The sequence below is a fragment of the Artemia sp. Qi Xiang Cuo genome, chromosome 17, assembly GCF_049724085.1.
Source record: "Artemia sp. Qi Xiang Cuo chromosome 17, ASM4972408v1, whole genome shotgun sequence".
Classification (NCBI taxonomy): domain Eukaryota; kingdom Metazoa; phylum Arthropoda; class Branchiopoda; order Anostraca; family Artemiidae; genus Artemia; species Artemia sp. Qi Xiang Cuo.
The window spans coordinates 10,723,429-10,748,995 of NC_142810.1; the positions used below are offsets into that span (position 1 = coordinate 10,723,429).

The 25,567-nt window shown below is 34.5% G+C and overlaps 1 protein-coding gene across 2 annotated transcripts in view; it reads left to right on the top strand.

Annotated features, from left to right (window-relative positions):
• The window catches only part of LOC148941878 (VPS35 endosomal protein-sorting factor-like), an 86,344-nt gene that overhangs the window by 53,043 nt on the left and 7,734 nt on the right, over positions 1-25,567 (top strand). Inside the window, exons 8-10 of one of the 2 annotated variants that reach the window (XM_089102844.1) lie at positions 8,369-8,530; positions 15,903-16,226; positions 19,292-19,603. In XM_089102844.1, coding sequence (XP_088958970.1) covers positions 8,369-8,530; positions 15,903-16,226; positions 19,292-19,603 — 798 coding nt within the window. The remainder of the gene's footprint in view (positions 1-8,368; positions 8,531-15,902; positions 16,227-19,291; positions 19,604-25,567) is intronic. The other variant, XM_089102845.1, reaches the window with a different exon arrangement.

Here is a 25,567-nt window from a genome sequence, read left to right on the forward strand (position 1 = left end):
GAACCACATTTTTCTTATATCAGATTGGTTGAAATGATGTCAGTCAGCCGGGTAACCAGAACAATCCTTAAGCAATTTCTCTGTAAAACATCTAGCAAATCTTCATAAGATTTTCTGAGCGTCCATGCTTCAAAGCCATATTTGACCACTGTCATCACTGTAGCTTCTAATATTCTAATCTTGGTTTGCAGAATTATCTTCCTATTCTTACAGACTTTTTTTTATTGTGAAAAAACACACTGAGCCTTTGCTATTCTATTTTTAAAATATTCACTGCTACCACAATCTTTACTAATAATACTACAAAGGTAAGTGAAACTGCCCACCTTATAAATCTTTTCATTACCAAACGTCACCTTTTCATCTTCACTTATTCCTAGCCTTAGTGACTTGGTCTTCCTAACATTAATTTTCAAACCAATACTAGCACCCTGAACTCGCAAAACCTCTAAAACTTCATTCATTTTGCTCACACTCTCATCTAGGATGCTTAAATCATCAGCATAATCTAAGTCCAGGAGACTTTTTCCTCCCCATTTGATTCCGTGGTCTCCCATTGCCTTTCCTGTGCTCCTTAAAACAAAGTCCATCAAAATAATCTATATAAAGGGGGATAGAACACATCCCTGCTTAACTCCTGATTTAATACAAAACCAGCTGCTAACCTCATTTCCTAGCTTAACTGTAGCAGTGTTATTCTCGTACATAGCACTAATTACTTTAATGTATTTTTCTGGTATACCATAGAAGGATAAAACCTTTACTAAAGCTCCTCTATCAACAGAATCGAACGCTTGCTCATAATCTATAAAATTGAGGACCAAAGGTGTTTGAAGACTTAGGCACTTCTCAATTATTAACCTAAGAGTGAAAATTTGGTCAACACATCCTCTACCTTTTCTAAAACCGCACTGCTCTTCTCTTAAAACTTTGTCTACGGCATCTCTCAGTCTTAAAAGTATCATATTACTAAGCAATTTGCTACCTACAGAGACCAGACTAGTGCCTCGATAACTACCACACTCACTTTTATCACCTTTCTTATAAAGTGGCTTAATTAAGGTTTTCCTAAAATCGTTAGGTACTTCCCATTTTTCAAAAATCATATTCATAATCTCCTATAACTTATTTCTAACCTAAGAGCCACCATATTTAAGAAAGTCATTTACTACCCTATCAGCACCTGGAGCCTTATTATTCTTTAATCCTTTTAGTACTGTTTCTAATTCCTCCTCACAAAACAAATCGTCCTTCACATTCAAGGTATCACAAACTTTTTCATTTTCCTCTATATTTTTTCCAGCAACTCTATCTCGGTTAAGCAAATGCTCAAAATGTTCGGCCCATCTCGCTTTAGCTTTTGTCTTATCACTAATTGCCACCCCATTCCTATCTTTAACTGGGACAAGTCCGGATTGACTACTACCTCTCAATTTGTTAACGTGCCAGTACAATATTTTACTATTATGCAGTCTAGCTGCATCTTCTAAATCCTCGGCAATTTTATCAATGGCCTCCACTTCACACCTCCTTAGTTCATATTTCAATGATTTCTCCACTTTATTTACATTTCTTTTGTTTTAATGTTATCTATCACTCAGATAATTCTTGTACAAGTCCTTTCTCCTTTCTATTAAACTTAAAGCTTTTTCACTAATATTCTTAGCTGCAGTTCTAGCTTTCTTCCCTAATAAACTTCACAAATTATTTTTCTAAAATTATTCCAACCATCTTCCACATTATCAAATTTTAAACTCTCAAGTTTAGTATTCAACTGTTCCTAGAAAGTTTCTCTCAAATTCTCATCCTAGAGTCTACTAACATCATAACTTCCCGGGAGGTAATTACCCTTCCGATATTTCAGCTTTAAATTAACCCTTGACACTACTAGATGGTGATCTTTACTTTTAACATCAATAACAGCACTCCTATATACCCTTGTATCTTGTATTGATCCTGCCAGTCTTCGGTTTACTATAACATAATCAATAAGGTTTGCTGTCTTACCATCACGTGAATACCATTTTAGCTTATGAGCCATTTTATGACCAAACACCGTATTGGTTATAACTAGATTGTTATACCTACAAAATTGCAAAAGTCTGTATTCATTACTGTTTTCTTTTCCTACACCAAATTTACCTAAGCTGGGATACCATCTATCCATATTTCTACCACCCTTGGCGTTAAAATCTCCCATCAATAACATCATATTTCTACCTGGGACCTTGTCTATTTGCTCCTGTAACTGTAAGTAGAATTCATCTGAGTCACTAGTATCTCCATCAGTCGGTTCTACAGGGGCGTATACTACTATAACTGATACCTTGAACTTTCTAGTCATAAAATGAGCAATTAGTATTCCATTATTAATTCCTTCCCAGCCTAAACCAGACTTAGCAGCTTCCTTATTCATCATGAGCCCTACTCCCTGTCTATGTAACCCATCCTTCCTGCCTGAGTAAACAAATTCTATATCACCTAATTTCATGCTTCCTACCCCTGGGATATGAGTTTCTGAAATTCCTAATAGATCCAGTTCGAATCGTCTGAATTCGTCAGTCAAAATGTCGATACGATAGTCATTTTTTAATGTTGTAACATTCCAAGTTCCAATTTTCATGTTCTTTAAATCATTGAAATTTTTTTCGCCTCAGGAAAAGCAATTGTCCCGGATACCAGTGCAGGACGGGGATCACATATCTTCTCAAGTCTACACCGAAGTGCTTAAGCCGGCTTAGAACCGGACAGCAAGAAGTCCCTGCGACCTCCGAGAATGGAGGCTTTGTGAAATCCTGGGCACATCTTGGTCACACCATGGTTTTCAGCGCTTGGTGATGCTCGTCTATCAACAAGAGTCGAAATTCTTCACAGACAATCTCAATCCTATTTCCTCCGACTCATTATATATTCATGCCTACAAATATTATGCTACCACGGGGAGGCAACCCGTAATAGATAGATCAGCTAGGAATAGGTTTTTCAACCCGAAGACGCCCGTCAAGACAGACCAAGCCCAGAAGAATTATCCATTAATCAGAATCCCGTGCGAATGCTGCGTCATTCACTTTGCTATAATTTACTCTAGGGACGTCACTCCTCAAGTGGGAATAGAGTTGACCGCAAGGTCCCTAGTCTTGCAGGTACCCCTAAAAGGTCGAGGTAGCCCTTTGCAGAGGCCGTTGTCCATAGATCTGGATCTTACGCCCTGCCACAGTTGTCCTCCTATAGAGGATCCTCCCGCGATGGTGTTCTGCATCACCATGCAATTTAACCCAGTGCTGGGAGAAGATGTTCGACTCTTGGAACTTGTGGATAAATAAGTGGGCCCTTTTGATTGTACCTTTGAGGGGCCTTCGTCCTCCTCCACCGGTATTTATGCACAGGGCCTGGGTACCCCAGATTCTAGCATGGACCCCCAGGAACAAGGTCCCCCTTGGTCCATGCCTCCTATGGAGGTACCCTACATATCTGTAGAGCGTTCCCCTATCGCCACCTGGGGACATGCTGAATGGCCTGGGGGAGGCCAGATAAACGGATCACTTTTTTTTGCAAAGGCAATAACTCAGTGACATATTTAACCTACTACTTATAAATATACATAACTCACTGACTAGGCCTATATTAGTTATATACAGAAATATACAACTCAGTGACGCATTAAACCTACTACTTATAAATATGTGTAACTTACAGACTAGGCCTATATATGTTATATACAGAAATATATAACTGAGTGACATATTTAGCCTACTACTTATAAATATGTGTAACTGACTGACTAGGTATATATGTTATATACAGAAATATAAAACTTAGTGACATATTTAGCCTACTACTTGAAACTACTTGAAATATGTGTAACTCACTGACTAGGCCTATATAAATTATATACAGAAATATATAACTCAGTGACAAATTTAGCCTACTACTTATAAATATGTGTAACTCACTGACTAGGCCTATCTAAGTTATAGACAGAAATATATTACTGAGTGACAAATTTATCCTACTTTTTATAAATATTTGTAACTCACTGACAATTCCAATATAAGTTATGTCCAGACGCACATTAGTGAATTAATTGTTTATAATTATTACTATATCTCGAATTCTATATCATTAGATGAGTACGAGTTTCATTAAGATTAATACAGATCAGGGTCTATAATAAACTAATAAGATCGATTATGTTTTACTCACTGAATATGCAAATCTAAGCTATATAAAGAAATATAAAACTCAGTGACAAATTTAGCCTACTACTTAAAATATGTATAACTCACTGACTAGGCCTATATAAGTTATATACAAAAATATATAACTGAGTGACTTATTTAGCCTACTCCTTATAAATATGTGTAACTCACTGACTAGGCATATAAGTTATATACATAAATATATAACTCAGTGACACATTTAGCCTACTACTTATAAATATGTGTAACTGACTGACTAGGCATATAAGTTATATACAGAAATATATAACTGAGTTACAAATTTAGCATACTACTTAAAATATGTGTAGCTCACTGACTAGGCCTATATAAGTTATATACAGAAATATATAACTGAGTGATATATTTAGCCTACTGCTTATAAATATGTGTAACTCACTGACTAGGCATATAAGTTATATACAGAAATATATAACTCAGTGACATATTTAACCTACTACTTATAAATATGTGTAACTAAATATGTGTAACCCCCTTCATAGAAATGTCCCTTCCCCCAAGGAAATATCCTCCATGGAAAGGTCCTCCCCTGTAACCTCTACTCCGACCCCGACCCTCCACTAGAAAAAATTTCTCCTGAAAATGCCTGTATACTTCCCAATAATCAATACTAGCTCGTATATGTAAACAATGGGCAAAGTTTATAACTCGCAGCCCAACCCCCCGGAACTATGGGGGATTAAGTCTTCCTCAAAGACATAATAATTAAATTGTCGACTATACTGAACAAAATGGCTATCTCAAAATTTTGATTGGGTGATTTCGGGAAAAAATTGTGCGTGGGAGGGGGCCAAGTTGCCCTCCAATTTTTTTGGTAGCTTAAAAAGGGCACTAGAGCTATTAATTTCCGTTCGAATGAGCCCTCTCACGATATTCTAGGACTACTGGATCAATACGACCACCCCTGGGAATAAAAATAAATAAATAAATAAACACGCATCCGTGATCTTTCGTCTGGTAAAAAATAAAACATTCCACATTTTCGCAGATATGAGCTTGAAACCTCTATAGTAGGGTTATCTAATACGCTGGATCTGCTGTTGTGATTTTCATTTAAGTTCTATGACTTTTAGGGGTTGTTTTCCCTTTTTTTGAAAATAAGACAAATTTTCTCAGGCGCGTAACTGTTGATGGGTGAACCTAAACTTCGTGAAACTTACATATTTGAAATCATCATAAAAATTTGATTCTTCTGATGTATCTATTAGTATCAAAATTCCGTGTTTTTAGAGTTTCGGTTACTATTGAGCCGGGTCGACCCTTACTTACAGTTCATTACCACGAACTGTTTGAAAAATAACAAGATAAAAATCATACAAATGTAAAACCTTAAGCCCTAGAACTTTTTCACGACTCTCCTTTTATTTTCTATGACATTTAGGGGGTGTTTCCCACTTTTTTCGAAAATAAGGCAAATTTTCTCAGGCGCGTAACTTTTAATGGTAAGACTAAACTTGATGCAACTTATATATTTGAAATCAGCAAAAATCTGATTCTTTTGATGTATCTATTGGTATCAAAATTCTGTTTTTTAGAGTTTCGGTTACTATTGAGATGGGTCATTCCTTACTTACAGTTTGTTACCACGAACTATTTGCTTCGTTACCACGACCTTTTTGAAACATGTTAATCTTTTTTTCTCCCCGAGAGGGGTGAATAAGCCCCTCGTCAACACCTTGCTCTTCACGCTACAGTTTTTAGTACTTCAACAAAAAACTTCTGATTGTTCCAATTAAACAACCCTTGTGTTTTAGGAGTCGTTGATAAAGAATTAGGACAATTTTCAACCTTCAGCATAAAGAGTAAGGTGTTGAGGAGGGGGGAACCCTCCACATATACATAACAATTTCTGTTTGTTTTAAGTTTTAATAATGTTTCTTACTTTCAGTTGAAGAAATTTTTTTTTTCATTTAATTTCTGATCGTTTTTTAAATAATACCGGGAAATCTGGCTCCACCTCCACAGAAAGATCCCCCTCCCTACAGAAACATTCTGTACATAATTCAATCTCAGTAACAATTTACCCCACACAATTACCTTTAACATGTCCACGCGCAGGGGTGGATCCAGAATTTTTTTTATTAGGGGGGTCGCAAAATAGGTTGATCCGATAAAAAAAAAAAAAAAAAAAAAAAAAAAAAAAAAAAAAAAAATCTTAATCTGGACTTAAACAAAATAAACACCATTGGCGAATTAGTTTTCGTGAGTCCATAGTATCATTATATTCATCATCATCGCTTCCCAAATTTATTTGATACCTTATTTGACCCGTCGTGCATCGCTGCAATCCTAAAAGAAAATAAATTCAAGGAAAACCTACCTGTGGCAAATTCCAGCTTGTGGAAGACTCGCCCTCTATGGAAACTTCCCCCGCGGAAGATTCCCCCGTTAAGTTCTTCCCCGTGGAAAATTCCTCTCTTTCCCACAAAATTCTCCCGCGTATTGATAATGATCGTATTTTTAAATTTTAGGTGTTTACAATTAATTCTTACGTTTATGATTTTACTTATTTCAAGAAAAAAAAAAACGCTATTTATTTTGGGTTTACTAAAGTTCATCCCACAATTAGTTAAATATTAATTATGTTTTTAAGTTAATTTGCAAGTTATCCATAATTAGTAAGTTATCATAGATACCAAGTCATATAAACTAATTGTGAGGAATGCGTATTTTGTTGTTTATATGTTTCAATAGATATATAGTTTTAAAAAAAATTTCATTGCCTTAATCATGGCTCCTTTGGGGTTTTCGCAATAGAAAATATTATCATATGCCAATACTTTGAACCGAGGTTCAAAAACAATAAAAATTAAATGGAACAACTCGGCCTCCTAACCATTGACATCGAATTATTCACGCATTATTCTGTCATTAATGTATTCTTTTTTTTTGCTCTGCGAACATGTCTCTGCTAAATTTTTAATATGACCTTACCAAACTTTTGAAATTTATAATATCACTACAACCTGTCCAATCACCAACCCACCTGAGGCCAAAATTCCTCCTGCACCCTAGTCTCCTCTGAGTTTTTTCCTGTATCCCCTCCCATAAAGTTCCTGCTTCGTTTAAATCTTTTCTTCTGACCACTTCCCATTGGATACGATAACGCCCTTCTTTTCTTTTACCCCAGCAGGGGCACGAGGAAGTACAGTTTTTGGCAGTGGTGAGGAGAGGGCAAGTGGCTTCTCTAGAAGTTTTTACTCCCCCCCCCCCCTCCCTCCCCTAGATTTTGGAAAATCTGTTTTATTTCATCTGTATTTTCATTTGAAAGGGATTTTTCTGGTATTTTCATTGAATATTTTGAAAAAAATGACAAATTTACCCCCCCTCCCCTTAGATTTGAAAAACACATTTTGTATCCCCCTAAATTTTGTTGAATTGACACCACTAATTTTTGCAACCTTCCATCCTATAGTGAATACTCTAGTAATAAATAGAACGATATATGTTGATTGAACTATCTACTAATTAACTAACTTAATTAATTAATTTTTTAAGTAATTACTTATACGTTCTAATTTATAGCTAAGAATTTGAGAAAAAAAGGAAGAACAAATAAACGACGAAAAATTTCAGCTAAAAACCAGTAAATAATGCAAATATTTGGGCCGAGCCGTTCAAAGGGGGGTCTAAAGCAAAATATGGGGGGGGGGGGCAATGTAAAAAGGATGCCAATAATTGACCAAATTGTCAAGTCTATTTAAAATTAGAGTAAAAAAACGTAAAAAAAATGATGGCGCCAGGAAAAATCTATAGGGGGGCGCCCCCCTGGAGATGTTATTGGTGCGAAAATTTTCATTTGCTATAATTTTTCCTCGTTTATTAGTTTCAAGTTTCGTTTTTACAGTATGATGAAAGGGTATGATGCTTTTGGGAAGTTCTTTTTTTCCTGATGGTAAAAAATAAAAAAACTGGATGTGCTACCACCAAGGCTCATCAGCAACTATTGCCATCTATATATATATTCAAAGCTAAAAACCAATGAATAATGCAAATATTTAGGACGACCGGTTCTCGGTGCAGAGTGTTTTTGCTGGCTAATTTTTTTCTCGTTTGTTTGTTCTAGGTTTCGTTTTCTACATTCAAGTTTAGCCAGTATGTTCTTAGAATTAATTATTTCATTTTTATAGACAAAGGATTTAGATGTCATTATTGGGGAAATTATTGGTGGACTTAAGTCCCGCCTACAGCTAACGAAGAAGCCCTTAGCCACAACAGAGATAAATGTTCTTCTTTCTCTTCTTACCAAAATGTTGCACGAAACAGAGAATTTTTGGACTTTGTTATCGTTGGTAAGACTTTTTCTAAATTCTCTCTTTTTTCTAAATTGCTTGTAACGTCAGTTGATCTCCTCGCGTGTATCTTTCACGCAAGGCTGTACCAGGGGAGGGGGTCCTGTTTTGACCCTCCTCCCCCGAAATTTTTGTCTGACTCATAAAAACGTAAGAAAAATGCTTATAAACTATGTTTTTTAAAGTTTTTTTGTAACCCCTCTCCCCCACTCCCTGAGCAAATATCTATATTTATTCAGATAGGCCCTTGCTCTTACGTTTCGTATTTTAAGTCGCTAGGAATTAATATTGCTTCTCCAATTTGTGTTTCCTCTCCCATATTCTTCGAAATATCTGTTTGTGCTTTTGTTCCAAAAAGCAGAAGAAAAAACTAAACCCCCCGAGATTTTGAAAACCATTTTTTTGTACTTTTTTCTTCTTCTTTTTTCATTAATATTTTTCATTAATTTTTTATTAATAAAATTTTTCATTAAATATTTTTTCATTAAAAGTTTTTCATGAATAAAAACCATTTTTTTTTTCATTAATGAAAATAAAACCTTGTCCTTCCTCTCCCATACATTTTAATGAATTGTTACTCCTGTAACTTACATTCATCTTGTGGCCATGCTGTTCTGTTTAATTCGAGAGAAGTTCGAAAAGCTATGGGATTAGCTGCTTATTGCAAATAGTACAACTAAAGTCGGTTCTTCGGTACGCGGGTCGGGCTGGATACTTTCTCAGATTCTGTCGTTTAAGAAGCTATCAGATAAGCTGTCCAAGGATGCTTGTTTTACTCAGGCCTCAACAAAGTTTAATCTGGCTTATGGGACGCTGTACAGCTAAAATTCTGTACTCCGACACCCGAGTTGGGCGCCTTCTCAAACTGTGTCGTGCGAGGGGTGTGAAGATGCATTTACCCTTTAGGGTGCAATTAAAGTCAGTTCATTTGTACCCGGATATGACCAAGTACCTCATCAGTCAATCAAGTAATGTAGATAATATGATAGGATAGGGATAGATAATCCCATAGGTACCGATCGTATTCTGTTAATAAATCATAAGTCAATAATACAGATGGAAGAAAACTAGGGGTAAATATTCATTCACTACCTACTTTTCTCGCCTCCCCCGAGACCCAAAAATGTAAAGTTAAAAAAAAAATTAATTTATGTTTACTACAAAGTATTCTTGGTTGCTCTATCCAAGAGAAAAAAACGGTTTTTTTTTTCTGAGGTTCATTCCCCGGATTTTTTTTTTTTTTTTTTTTTTTTTTTTTTTATTATTATTATTATTATTATTATTCGTCAGACTTTTAAAAAAATGCAGTTTCTAAACGCATGGGGAGCTCATTGTATAAAGAGAGATGCTGCCGTTCCATCTATTTTATTTATTGGAATTCCAAATTGTAAAGTGTTACCCCGATTATAGATTTCAAAGAGCACCAGCACCGTTACCGAAAACCTGACTGCAGTGAGTACCCGTTGCACCGTCGTATATTTTTCTTCCATTTTCGCTAGTGTCTTTCTTTTATACTGGATTAAATTTATTTATGACCCATCGTAAATACAATGCCATTCAGAGCATAATATTAAAAAAGAGAAAGACGGAAAAACACAAATAAAGCAAAACTGAAATTCAAAACATAATGCAAGTACTAAAACTACACAAATAAAACGCGATACATTTACATTTTTAAAATGGAACACCATGGATGTCCATTGGTTCATATACTTCAATACATCTATATTTCAATCTATACTTCATATGTCTATTATCTATTCCTATTATTTCTATTATATTTTTTATATTATTTCATATTTGTATTATCTTCATATATCTATATTTCAATCTATACTATACTATATTTCATCTATGCTTCAATATACTTCAATACATCTGCCAATGACAGCAGTAGGGAATATAATACCGTATTCCCTTGTGACCCGAGGAGTTTTTTAGTAGCCCTTACTAAGTGCCGTGTCCAGGATTTCTTGGAAGGGGGGGGGGCAAAAAAAAAATTCAAAAAACGCATCAAAACATGTTTATATGCATTTTTGTTACGTTTTTACGTCGGACAAAAATTCTGGGGACAGGGTTAAAACCCACTATTCCCCCCCCCCTCCTGGATATGGGCTTGCCCAACCTTTTTTTGTGATTTATTTTATTTGTCTATTGTTGTTCTGTATCTTTTCTTCTTTTTTGTTACTCCGCTATTATTCACAATTTTTATCTTTTGGGTTTTAAAATAAATAATCTTATTGTTTAATGTTTATAAGCAGGCTTCTGGCCCTTCTGGCACTTTTATCCGCTCACCTAATTTTTGTATGTAAAAAGTACTGCAAAACTAAATGCTTGCTGTAAACTTAGTTCAATATCTTTGTAATGCAGAATATGTGTTTAATGAAATAAAGTTTATCATAAGTGTTTATGTGTTTATGTGTTCATTTAGAAAATTCAAAATATTTAGTTTCATGTCCCTGCTTAAAGTAGAAAAAAAAATGGAAAAAAAAAAATTCAAAATTAAAATTCGCTTTAAGAAAAGTTTTTTCTCAAATAAAACAAGTCACAGAATATGACACTCAATTTTAGTTTGAGTTTCTATTTACAAATGAGAACATACCATTCAAAAAGAAGAGATGTAAAATTAAAAAAAAAAAAAATAGAAAAAGACTTTACTGTTGATACCCTTATCTCTAAGAGTACTTTTTCGATTGTCAAACTACTTACCTTGGCTAATGACCTTCTATTATTTTTATTATTGTTAATGAAATATAATACAGAGTAAAAAAAAAAAAAAATCAAAATTAAAGTTTGCTTCAAAGATTTTTTTTTTCGAATAAATCATGTCAAACAATGCGGCCGTCAATTGTCATCTAGATTTCTATTTCCAAATATATACATAATATATATTTCCAAAAAAATGCAAATATATATTCAAAGTATAAACACATTCAAAAGTATAAACCGTCAATTATTGCTTAAATTCGTAATTACAATTGAAAGATATTCAGATAAAAGAAACATAAACTTAGAAAATAAAGATTAACTTAGAAAAACTTAGAAAAAGGATATCACTGTTAAACAACCTCATTTTGGGTTCGTTCAAAGAGTATTTTTTTTAATTGTCAAACTAATTGCCTTAACTTAGGGTCTATGGCTTAGACCTTGTATTTTTATTGTCAATGAAACATAGAGATTAAAAAAAAGAATGGTAATATTACAAAAAGGCGATGACGAAAAGAAACATGACATTTTTACATAAAAAACAATGTTTGAAAAAATATGGGCGGCATTTAATGCGCACACTCACTAAATTCAAAATTAAAGTTTAATGACCCTCTGTAGAAGTGTATTAATTTTTTAATTAATTGTTTTTTTAATAAATTTCCCATTTATTTATTTTTTTTTTAATAAAAACAGGTCAAAGAGTGGAACCGTCAATTGTTGCCTAAGTTTATATATCCAAACGAAATTTACTCTTACTACTAACAACTCACCGAAGCACGAAGCCTCCTGAGACCAACACAGAAACTCACGTGCCTCGTCCATCTTAATCAGTTCAAACCCTCCCAGGAAGTTCCCATTTCCCTAAAATCTTTCCTTATGGCATACTTTCACCCCGACCGACGACGAGGTGCTTTCCATTTAGACCTAGACGGATGGCCGAAAAGGAAAACCGTTGGCAATCTGTCATCCTTCACCGCAGAACGTGCCCTAGTCATCTTAAACTTCTCTCACTATAGCCCTAGAAAGTGGAATTGGACCACACTTTTCGTACAGCCTACTGTTTGAAATAGTACTGTAGGCTGTACTTTTCGTACAGCCTACTATTTGAAATTGGCAATCTGTCATCCTTCACCGCAGAAAGTGCCCTAGTCATCTCAAACTTCTCTCATTATAGCCCTAGAAAGTGGAATTGGACCAAACTTTTCGTACAGCCTACTGTTTGAAATATGGGCAGTCAGTCGGGTAACCAAGACGGTCCGTATGCAATTTCTCTTGAAAAATTCTGCTAAATCTGAAAGGTAATCAGATAAAAAAAAATATACAAACTCAGAAAATAAAAGATAGAAAAGGACATCACTTTTGAGCAACCTCATTCTCAGTTAATTCAAAGGTTATGTTTTGATCGCCAAACTAATAACCTTAATCTAGACTTTTTTTTTCTTTTACGTTTATTGAAATACAAAAGTGGAAAAAGAAAGTTTTCTGGCAATACTATAAAAAGGCAATATCAATAAATAAAGCTTTACATATAAAAAATAGTTTAGAAAAATATCGGGGAACTTTAATTTGTATATTTGAAAAAAATTGTAGCTATCAGTTGCTGCTTGAAGTTTTATTTCCTACTAAAAAGAATTTAAGATAGCAAACATATAAAGATATCGTATAAAAATACATTGTCACAAAATTTTTAGAATGTGTGTACTTAGTTTCTTTTCTATGTAATTTTTGCATTACATACATGTATTACATACAAATTTCTTTTTAACTCTTTTCTCAATTATGATAGTTAGGGGCTAAGGTCTTGGGCTGTGAGGCTGATAGCATGGGCGCCCAGAAGCTGAATTCCAGGGGGCGGGCAAACCTCATCTAATTGGCACTTTTAATGCTATATAATAGAAATCTCAGAACAAAAATATAAAAATAAGTCAACATCATTCAGCCAAGGGGGGCCAGCGGCCCCCCCCCCCCCCCCCCCCCCCATATGGGCGCCCATGGCTGATAGTCTTGGCTGAGCTAGTCTACACAAAAGGCTTTGTAAAAAAAGAATGTACAAAATATGCATTTGTTTCTTTACTGACAAAAGTAATTCTTATATATTCGACTCTGTGTAAAGTAAAAGTAGAAAAAGTCCTAAATAATGTCTTCATCTTCTTCTTGTTCGGATTAAAATGGGGACGCTTCCGGGCCCTGCAGTATGTTGAGTTAGCTGAGTTAGAACTCTTGGTCCCCTGTTACCAAGCTGAGATCAAATCCACTGCGCCACTACCCAAATAAGAGCTAAAGAAAATAAACATAATTGATAACAAGGCCGTATCCAGGGGGGGGTAGGGGTTTTGACCCCTGTTAAAGCATTGCATATATTAAATATGTAACCTAACCTAGGTACCTTCCCCCCCCCCCAAAAAAAAAAACACACTTTAATATCGTGTATGCAATGAAAACCTTGCTATCATTGCCTACTCTATTACAGTTAAGACGTCAAAAACGGGTTTTATCATTGCCTTGTCTATAGTGATTAACCCGAGAGGTCCGCGTAATGGGAAAGTACCAAAAAACTTGGATACACTCTTGACAGATATTTTCCATTTATGTTAGCCCAATAGGGTTTTTTTTCTGGGAAAGTAGATGTTGCAGATTGTTTATGTCAGAAAGGGAAGTCAAATATTAGTGCTTTAGTGTTTTCTGGGTAATAGTAGATGCTGCTAGTTGTTTTGTTTATTATCAAAAATCAACTTGAATTTCTTTTTTTGTAATTTTTCTCACTCTTTGGCACCTAACTTTTGTCAGAAAGTGAAATAAGATCTATCCATTCATCATTTGACTTGGTTTAAATAGCCCCATCTAAATCTGATGGCACTGTCCAAATGAAATTTGAAACCCGTCAAATTGGATTTTTTATGCTCATAAAGTATTTTCAAAGTGATATCTTTTCTTCGATTGTTCCTACACAAACAAGATTGTTTTGATTGATTGTTCCTACACAAACAAGATTGTTTTCATTGATTGTTCCCACACAAACAAGATTGTTTTGATTGATTGTTCCTACACAAACAAGATTGTTTTGATTGATTGTTCCTACACAAACAAGATTGTTTTGATTTATTCTTCCTACACAAACAAGATTGTTTTGATTGATTTTTCCTACACAAACAAGATTGTTTTGATTGATTGTTCCTACACAAACAAGATTGTTTTAATTGATTGTTCCTACACAAACAAGAGTCCACGGTACCAGTCATATGTGACGCGTTATGATGCCCTGAAAATATATTTATATTATATTATATTATGAATATATTATATTATATTATGAAAATATATTATGACGTCCTGAAAAATATTTCAGGAATTGAAAGTATTTCAAAGCCATTTCAGGGTTTACATTCATTAAATGGGCAAACTAAATGAATATTATGGAAAACGGTTGTCATGACCTTGAAATTCATTGAGGATACCCTGTGCAGCGATCCTTCTTGATTGAATGACAGTAATAAGAGTCCCCCTCTTATCTTCTGGTTTCTTTGGAGGATGTGAAGCAAATCTTTAAATAGTTAGTGGCTAGTAGTGACAATGGCTGACATGCCCGCCTGTTAGGCTTAATCAAAGCACTAAAATAGTTTTGATTCATTTTTAAATCATATAAAATAAGCAAATTTCACCCTTTTAAAGTCTATATGAAATGAAATCTACTCAAGCCTTTTTCAACTCTAAACAAAACAATCTTGTTTTTAGTCAAATTCAAAAGGAGATACAGTAGATCTATGGGAATTTTGAGATACTTTAATTGTTTTTTTTTGCTATCCAAAATGGGCATGCATGTCAACAAAATTTGAAAACAGACAAAGTAAGTCTATGGGAATTTAAGCAGGGACGTAATTTGCGTGTCTTAAAAAATTTTGTCAAAACTAAGATATGCCTACATAATTCAAGCATCCACAGACACAGATAAGTTTTCTTTAAAATACCTTTGCCTTTATCGTAATATATGGCTCATAGTTAATTTTCCACTTGGTGATTTCCATTTATTTTCACTTGACTTGGAAAAACTGTCTCCAACCTCACCCTCTCCCAGGATTTTAACGAAATTACGCCCCTGAATTTAAGAAGGCTTAATCCTTTTCTGTTACCCAAAATGGGCATGCTTGTGGCATTTATTGTGTTATTATCTTTCATTTTTTAAACTTTAACTATTGCAGTAAATTTCTGGACCTTTTACTGCTTCGAGAGATTCTTGAGTTAGCCCGCCGCTTTTATTAAATAAAATTCGAAACAAGATAAAGCAAATCTATGGGAATTTAAAGAGGCTTTGAGGCTTCTCTACTATCCATAATTGCCACTTATGTGATAGTTTTGTGTTATTGTCTTTTCTTTCTTAAATTGTAGTTAGAGCAGTGATTTTCTGCATCTTATGTTGCTTGGAGAGATTCTTGTGTTAGCCCTTAGCTTGAGTTAAACTGGATACCCCCCCCCTTCAAAAAAGGCATAACGACGAGAGAATGCCATTAAAATTTGCATTGGGGGAAGGGAGGGGAAAAAATTATTCTATTAGGACCATAATCTAGAAAAAAGTGCTTTCTACCATTAGACAACTTTATACTTTTTTTTTTGTGAATTATGTAGCATTTAACAGATGTTCATTTTTGTCTGTTTTTCATCTTTTTAGGACAGTTTTTTATCTTTTCTGGAGATGTTTCCTAAGCCTTATGCCCGCTTCACCGCCTCCAAGGAATGTCTAGTAAAAGCAATAAGCCAAAAAGGGGATATCCCCTTGTTCTTCCTTTTACCAGTGCTGGAAATTTGTCGTTTCACTTACAACTCACTGACACCAACTAGCCCCGAAGATGACAAAAAACAAGTATCTAACCTTGTTTGTGGTGTTATCAAGAAGATATCCACTCACTGGGATGTTGACGCTCAATTAGACACTTATGTAGACTTAAGAAGGGATTTCTCAGAGCTAGAAGATGTCCTTGTTCTGTTAATTGAGGTGAGGAGGTTATAGCTAACACACTAATAATAACTTCGTAAAGAGTCACGTATCTCCATTTTTTTTCAGGCTGCTATGTATTAAAGAGATAGTCTTAAAAATTTGGAATGGGCACATTCGATGTGAAATTGAAATTTGTTGTGCTCTTTTTATAAAGTGAAAGTGGTTGGAGACAACCATCCTCTCTTCCCTACCTTTTTTGTGCTTGCAATTCTTTTAACCCCCTTCGCATCAGATAAAATGTTTGTATAGCGATTTGGCTCAGATTAGCCGAAATGTCCAATAAACATGCTTCCAGGGATGAAATAACCCACGCAATCCCTATGGGAAAGGCTCTTAATTTTGCAAGTAATCCTTTGTTCAGGGATTGTTCTTTATGTCATTTTTTTTTTTAGACTTATTAGTTGAATATATTTAATTTAAATATATAGAATGTTTATTGAATAAAGAATATTTATAGCTTTGTGTTTAAGGACAAGTATCTTGCTTTGATTTTGGTTGCTTAAACACGGCTTGTTGCGAAAGGCTTTAAATATTCATTAAAGTGGATCCTGATTACTGTAACAAACGAAAATGAAACTATTAGTAATTTTAATTTAAGCCATTTGAACTCCAGTGGTAATTTACATATTACCTATTGAGAATAAAATTTCTTCTTTATAGAAAAAAACTATATATTTGGTTATTTTATTATTGTATAACTGATAGTAAAGTTTTAAATCTAAAATTTGCAAGTTTACCTGAAAAAAAAGTCACGAATTTGATGGATAAAAAGATTACCAATAAGGAAATGCAGGGAAAAATTTAGTCCATAATGTCATAAAAGTTTCATTTTTAACTTGTCTAGTTTTGGAGTTCCTTTATTAAATCAAAGTGTATGTAATTCGGTTTGCTTAATTTGCTAATAACGTTTCTATATCTAACAGTGGAACGGATTCACGAAAATGTCGGCGGGGGGGGGGGTGGAAAAAACGACTAGTTAGCCGTGATAAAATAGAAAATCGCTATGCAATAGAAATAAGAAGGTATTTTTCAAATTTTAGAGGGGGCAATCACCCCCCCCCCCCTCACCTAATTGGTTCCCCTGGATCTTTATTTTTGATCAGTAACGACAATAAAGTGGATAGTGCTAATGACGCTGAAATAGAATATTTAGAATTGTTTATTGTTTAGAATAATATTTATTTATATTTAGAATTTATTATAGTAGAATGTTTAGAATATTTAGAATACTTTGTCATCTTAGTATGAAGTGACATACAATGACAGATTTGAGAGGAGAGGAGCTCGTTCATCTTTGTCATCTTTCGTCATCTTTGTCATAGATTTGACATACAATGACAGATTTGAGAGGAGAGGAGCTCGTTCATCTTTGTCATCTTTCGTCTTAAACATGACTTAAGGCATATGTTTTCTTTGAAAACATATGCGATTTTATGACTATAAACATGATAAAAAAACTTCGTCCAAAAAACAAAATAAGTATTTTTCACTCGTAAATTGATATTAAAAATGTAGATGAAAAATCTCCTGGACAAATATTTTTTTTATTTGATAATCCTATACCTCTCCCAACAAAAAACTGGATGCGGCCCTGTTTGTTTTTCATCCATTTGGATATTTGAAAATATAAATTCATTTTTTCAACAACAAAAAATGTGCCGATAACTGTCCCGATGAAGTAAAGTATTTTTTGTTTTTCGCTTTAGCAGACATGGTATATAAAAGCGGTTTTTTTAAACTCTCTTGAGGCCCGAGACGGTCAATCATTTTGATCAAAAGCTTCCGTCAATCGATTGATGTATGCTTCAATCAATCTTCAGTTCAATCCTTCAATCTTGACCGAAGCTAATTTCAAGTTTAATTTTAACTCACTGACAGATTTTTAGTTTCAGTTCAGAGTCGGGTAGTGAAGTGTCTACCGTGTGTGAAATGCAGTCTAACACTGATTTGGCTTTTCTTGCATGTACTCTGGTTGTGCTCAAGCGAAAATATTAATTTTCTTTTTTAGTCCGGAAACTTTATAATCTGGTTTCAATGTCTTTACTGCCCGCAATATCCTTTCAAATGCCGTACTTTTCTCATTTCGGTTATAATGGTCTCTACTTTTAACTTTCCATAACTCAGGGTGGTCCCGGTATAACTCTTACTGAACAGATAAACCCGCGCTCCACATTTTTGCTTACTTCAAATTTGCTGCACAGACGGGATTCCGCATTTCTGCTTACTTCCGATGCGCTGCACAGATGAGCTTCCGCATTTTTGCTTACTTCCGATGCGCTGCACATTTCGCTGCACAGATGCGCTTCCGCATTTTTGCTTACTTCCGATGCGCCGCGCATTTAACTGCACAGATGCGCTTCCGCATTTTTGCTTACTTCCGATGCGCTGTACATTTCACTGCACTTACTTCTGATGCGCTGCGTATTTTGCTGCACATGTGCGCTTCTGCATTTTTGCTTCATCTTCCGATGCGCTGCACATGTCGCTGCACATACGCGCTTCCGCATTTTTGCTTGCTTCCGATGCGCTGCATATTTTGCTGCACAGATACGCTTCCGCACATTTGCTTACTTCAAGTGCGCTGCGCATTTCGCTGCACAGATGCGCTTCCGCATTTTTGGTTACTTACGATGCGCTGCGCATTTCGCTGTACAGCTGCGCTTCCGCATTTTTGCTTGCTTCCGATGCGCTGCATATTTTGCTGCACAGATACGCTTCCGCATTTTAGCTTACAATTCTATTATTGTTGGCGCGTGACTGACGTAATACTTGAACAAAACTAGTCTAGACGGTCAATCACGCTCATCAACCGCTTGAGTCATTCAAACTTTCTATCAATCACCGTCAGCGCTTGACTCAAGCGTCAAACAGGTTCTTAGACGGTCAATCATAATTGAATCAATTGATTGACGAAAGCTTTTGATTAGAATGATTGACCGTCTCGTGCCTCTGTAAAAGAACTTTAAAATTTGTCTTAAGAAAACGGAGGTGGTAAAATAACAAATAATTTTGATTTTCTTTAAGTATTTTTTCTTTAAGATTTTCTTTCCTTTCTCTTTTAGCGTTGTTGTCAACTAACATCTGAAACAGCTGAAAGGAAAACAAGCACAGATAAATCGGATTCCTTTTTTGCTACATGCACTGCATTTATTTTTATAACTATACCGTCCATAAGGAATCCAAAAAACCGCCTCCAGCTCTATATAAAAAGCGGGGGCTCCTCAGTTAAAGCCAGTTGCTATGGGACTGCCGAGGCGTCGCTTACGGAAGCTGTCAAATTATTGGCGTCTCATGAGCTACTTATAAAAGAAGTGCAAGAAAGGGAATGGGTTTCATTTGCTGTGGAGCTTAGTGAAACAGTCCTTTTACTTCCAGTAAGTTGTAATAGTGTTTTTTTTTTTATATTCTTATGGAACCTGTGACTAGGACTGTGGATTCGGTATTAAGTTATAACTGACTCCAGAAATTTTCAATATACCAACTCAATTTTGCAAAAATTTACTAATACTCTGACTCCACGACTTCTGACACCACAGCCCTGTTTTAAAGCTTCATTTAACTATATTCTATGGGTTACAACCGACTTCAGATATATTTTCAATATATCAACTTCATTCAGCAAAATTTACTATAATTTCGACTCCACAACTCCGACTCCCCAGGCCTGTTTTAAAGCTTCATTTAACTATATTCTATAGGTTATAACCGACTCCAGGTAATTTTCAATATACCGAATCTAACTCCAGCTCCATTTAGCAAAAATTTAATACAACTCCGACTCCATAGCCCTCTTTTAGAGCTTCATTTAACTATATTCTATAGGTTATAACCAACTCCAGGTAATTTTCAATATACTGACTCCAACTCCGGCTCCATTCAGCAAAAATTTACTACAACTCAGAATCCACAGCCCTGTTTTAAAGCTTTATTTAACTAGATCATATAAGTTATAGCCGACTCTAGGCATTTTCAATATACTGACTCCAACTCCAAATTCATTCAGCAAACATTTACTATTACCCTGACTCCATAGCCCTGTTTTAAAGTTTTATTTAACTAGATTTTAAAAGTTATAACTGACTCCAACTCCAGACACTTACAATGTATCGACACCGACTCGATTTAGCAAAATTTTACTATAACTCAGAGCCCTGTTTTAAAGCTCTATTTAACTATATTCTATAATTTATTTCCGACTCCAGACATTTTCATTATACCGAATCCATTCAGTGAAAAATTTACTAATACTCCAGATCCACATCCTTCTTAAATCTTTACAGTATAACGACTCCAGCTTTTAATCTACCGACTCCATCTCCGACTCCATTCAGCAAAAATTTACTATAATTTCGCTTCCTTAGCCCTGTTTTAAAGCTCTATTTAACTATATTGTATAAGTTATTACCGACTCTTGACTCCAGACATTTTCATTATACCGAATCCATTCAGCGAAAAATTTACTAATACTCCGGCTCCAGAGCCTTGTTTTAAAACTCCGTTTAACTATATTTTCTAGGTTATAACTGACTCCAACATTTCTAATATACCGACTACATCTCCTACTCCATTCAGCAAAAATTTACTATAACTCTGACTCCATAGCCCTGTTTTAAAGCTCTATTTAACTATATGCTATAAGTTATAACGGACTCCGACTCCAGACATTTTCAATATACCGACTCCATACAGCGAAAATTTTACTAATACTACGATCAGGGAGCTTTTTTTTTAAGCTCCATTTAAATCGATTTTTTAGGTTAAAAACGACTCCGACTCCAGACATTTTCAATATACCGACTCCGGCTCCATTCAGCAAAAAATTACTATAACTCCGACTCCATAGCCCTCTTTTAAAGCTCTATTTAACTATATTCTATAAGTTATAACTGACTCCGACTCCAGAAATTTTCAATATACCGACTCCATTCAGCGAAAAATTTACTAATACTCTGACTCCAAAGCCTTGTTTTAAAGCTCTGTTGAACAGATTTTATAGGTTATAACCGACTCCAACTCCAGACATTTTTAATGCGCCATCTCCGACTCCGTTGAGCAAAAATTTACTTTAACTTTGACTCCATAACCGTGCCTGCGACTGATATTTCACTAAAAATGTCGCTTTGAAAGATATATTAAAGAGTATATGTAACAAGATCTCAAGTGAAATTGAAAGCAAAAAAAAAACCTTAAGGCCCTCTTTGGTAAAACGTACTATAACAGATTGGATATATAAGGGACTTGAAATTGAGGTCTATGTTACAAAAATTAAAGAACTTTAAATTGCGGCCCTTTTCTCTAATATTGGGCCTAAAAAAAGGGGGCAAAAAGACTACTTTTGTATGCGGGGTTTCAGATTCCCGTATTTCTTCTTGGTAGAATTTTATTTCAGGGCAATTTTATTGTTTAGTTTTACATCATTTTTTAACTTTCCAATAAATTTTAACTTTTCCAATAAATTCAAACTATATTAAAAAAAAAATTAAAATTAAACTAAATTAAAAAATATTAAACAAATTTTAAACAGATGCGTAAATTATAACAAAAATTTTAACGATAATTTAGTCTAAGAAAGCAATTAAGAAATTGTCTTGAGACAAGGCTTTTTTTTCTATTTTTAATGAAAAAACTCATCTCCTCTCTTCTCAGTGGCAATACATTTCAAACTTATCAAACAGAAACATAAATTTTTACTTTTTCAAGAAATTTAAAGTACATTTAAAAAAAAACTAATATTAAAGTGAATTAAAAGATAATAAATTTTAAACACATAGGCTACATAAATTTTAACGGATGTTTTAATCTGAGAAAGCTATGACTATAGCTTTCCAGTTATGATAAATTAAATTAATATTGAGCTAAATTTAAAAATATGATAAATTTTGATTTTTCATTAAACGTTTTTAAACTTGGACGTTTTTAAACGTCTCAAACTAATTAAATAGATATATAAATTTTGAGCAGATAGATAAGTTTTAACGGATGTTTTGATATGGAAAAGCGATTAAGACACCTTAACACTAATCACTAACATGACTAGGCTTTTTTGTTCTTTTCAAATGAAATTAATCCCGTCTCCTCTCCTCTTAGTGGCATTATATTTTAAATTTATCAAACAGATACATAAATTTTAACTTTTTCAACAAATTTTAAAGTACATTTAAAAAAAATAAAAAAATAAAATTAATATTAAAGTGAATTAAAAGATAATAAATTTTAAACAGATACATAAATTTTAACAGATGTTTTAATCTGAGAAAGATATGACTAGGCTTTTTTTTGTTCTTTTTAAATGAAATTAATCCCGTCTCCTCTCCTCTTAGTCGCTTTACATTTTAAATTTATCAAACAGATACATAAATTTTAATTTTTTCAACAAATTTTAAACTGTCAAGTAAAAATTAACAAATTAAATTAATATTAAGCTAAATAAAAAAAATGATAAATTTTAAACTTATACATAAATTTCAACGGATGTTTTAACTTGGGAAAGCTATTAAGAAATTTTAAAACCAAGTTTCTTTCTATTTTATTATTTAAAAAAATACCTCCTCTCCTCTCAGTAGCTTTATGTCTCAAAGTAATCAAATAGATACATAAATTTTAACCTTTTCAGCTAGTTTTAAACTAAGTTAAAAATGATAAATTTTGAGCAGATATATAAGTTTTAACGGATGTTTTGATATGGAAAAGCGATTAAGACATCTTAAAACTAGGGTTTTTTCTTCTTGTTTAAAATTAAACAAAAAAACTGCTCTCCTCTCAGTAGCATTACATTTCAAACTTATCTAACAGATTCATAAATTTAGTTTTATATGCCACCTACTTCTATTTCTAATTTAAATATTCGCGTTTTATGTAAATATTAGTTTTAATTTAAAATAATTTAATTTAAAATAACAGCCAAGTATTGGCTCCTTTACTTCTTCAAAATTCATATTACAAAAGCAGCCTTTGATTTAGTTGGCCGTTACTCTCTCTGGCTGACTTCCAAAAAGGACTTCCGGACAAATATTGCCGTCTGTTCAAGGCCCTCATACAGATACTAAGAGCTCCGTCCAGATAAAAGGTCGTCGCAGCCCAGTATTCGAAATAAGTACCGGTGTGAGACAAGGATGTGCTGCCGCTCCCGAACTTTTTAACGGTGTTATCGATTACGTTATGGACTGAACCACAAATCGTCTCCATTCTGGACCGCAGTTTGGCGACCGAGTCCTAAGTGATTACGACTTTGCAGATGATATCGCTTTGGTATGCACCTGTCCAGCTGAACCTGAAGAAGCGCTTTCCACGTTGTCGGGAGAAGCATCTAAAGTGAGCCTGAAAATCAGCTAGCAAAAGACTAAGAATTGATCATTGACCTGAAAGACGCAAGCTTGAACTCACCTGTGTTTAGCATATTAGGACATACCAAAATTGTGAAATCGTTTACGTGTCTTTGCTTTCATCACGGACAGCGAATCGATCGAAGCTGAAAATCCGTCTCGTATCGTGAAAGCCTCAATCATGGCCCAACTCTGTCACTCCGTCTGGTCGAAGCCCGGCATTACCCGCCGAACAAAGATATGTATTTACAGCACCACCGTCAACCAAGTTCTTCTCTACTGTGCCGAGACCTGGTCTGCTGCCGTTTCGGTCTGAAACGCCATAGACATGTTTCAACCAAACCAAGTTTCTCAGACGAATCGAAGGGATTAAGTGGTGTGACTTCGTCTCCAACACCCAACTACTGTCACTTACCAACCCGATACCTAACTCGGGTCAGCTCGCTGCACGGATTCGGTGATTGGGCCACCTAGTCCGCATGCCAGCAGAAACGCCAGACAGAATTGCCTTTAGTTTCGATTCCTCGACGCACAGCTGGAAGTGTCCATTTGGAAGGCCTCGTTCTAGGTGGAAAAACAGTCTTGCTAACTTCCTGTCATTGACGAAGCTATCATGCTAGCAAAGAACCGTCTGTACCGGAAGCATCAAGTGGCTTCTCTCTATGCCGGACCTTCAGCAGGAGCAAAAAGTCAAGACAACTAAGTCAAACAGAAATAGACAAATAACATGGTGTTAGCTACATCCTTCTTTCCTCTTTAGGACTGATTTAATTCATTATTATTCTGAATTTTTTCTGATTAGTCATCATTATTTTGAATAGTTATAGGAAGCAACAGGATACCCAAAGGGTGCCACTCTTTTTCATCTCAATATAGTGAATAGCGCTATTATAGTGAATAATTTATTAGGATTTCTGATTGGCTATCATAAACAAGAGCATCGAATTTCTCTTCCTGTGATGAAGTAACTATTACAGGATTCTTTTCTGCGTTCGGTTTCCAGAGAAAATGACTAAACCTGAAGTGATCGACGAACCGTGTCTCGGAGTCAAGATAGAATTAGAAAAAAAATGGCTAGAGATAAAAGAAAATCTTGAACAAAAAGAAGATCTGGAATTTTCTTCAGAAAAGTTTAAAGCTCATTTCAGATGGGCAAGGGGCCAACTGAAACAAGATCCATTTGGATATTGTGTAATAAAAACAAGTACCTATTTTAAACTCTTTTGAAAGCTTTTTTAATTCTTGGTGTGGTCTTCAGTTATGGTGCATTCCTACAATCAATGGCCAGCGGCAGAGTTTTGACTTAGTCAACTTAGAATTATACTTTTTTGGGGGAAATGAAAATTTATCAGAAAATGTACTGCTACGTCACAAATTTTAGTGTTTTTTTCTGTGAGTTCTTCTGGGCAATAACAAGCATTTTATATATTCCCAGTTGTCAAGCTCAGTTATTTCAACAGAAAAATACTTGAAAATATATACCATCTAAATATAAAGATAGAAATGCATAGAAAAATAGATAGAAATGCTCAAGGTAAAAATAGAGATGCATAATTACACACTCCGAGAAAAATTTACAAAAAGAGAAATGAACAAGTAGAAATTAAATGAATAAGGGAGTAGAAATGAATAAGAGAAATGAAATGAATACGATAAATGAAATAAGAGAAAATGAATAAGAACATGAGAAAATTTAAACATTTTGTCGTATTTATCTCACATATCACGCGAATTTTGTTGTTTTAGTGGGTTTTTTTTGGGGGGGGGGGGCTAATATAAGCCGGAATTATGCTAGTCGGTTGCTCATTTACGCTCAACAAAATTTGCCACCTTCAGTTATGTTTCTGTAACAACAATAAGGTAACTAAAGTAGATTCTGTTATAAGTAGTAATTTATGAGTAGTAGTAAGTAGTAGTTATAAGCAGTGTTGCCAGCGCGGTACAATTGTACCGTTTTTAGTACAATTTAGTGGTCCTGGTACAATGCGGTACATTAGAAAAATTTTAGTTTTATTC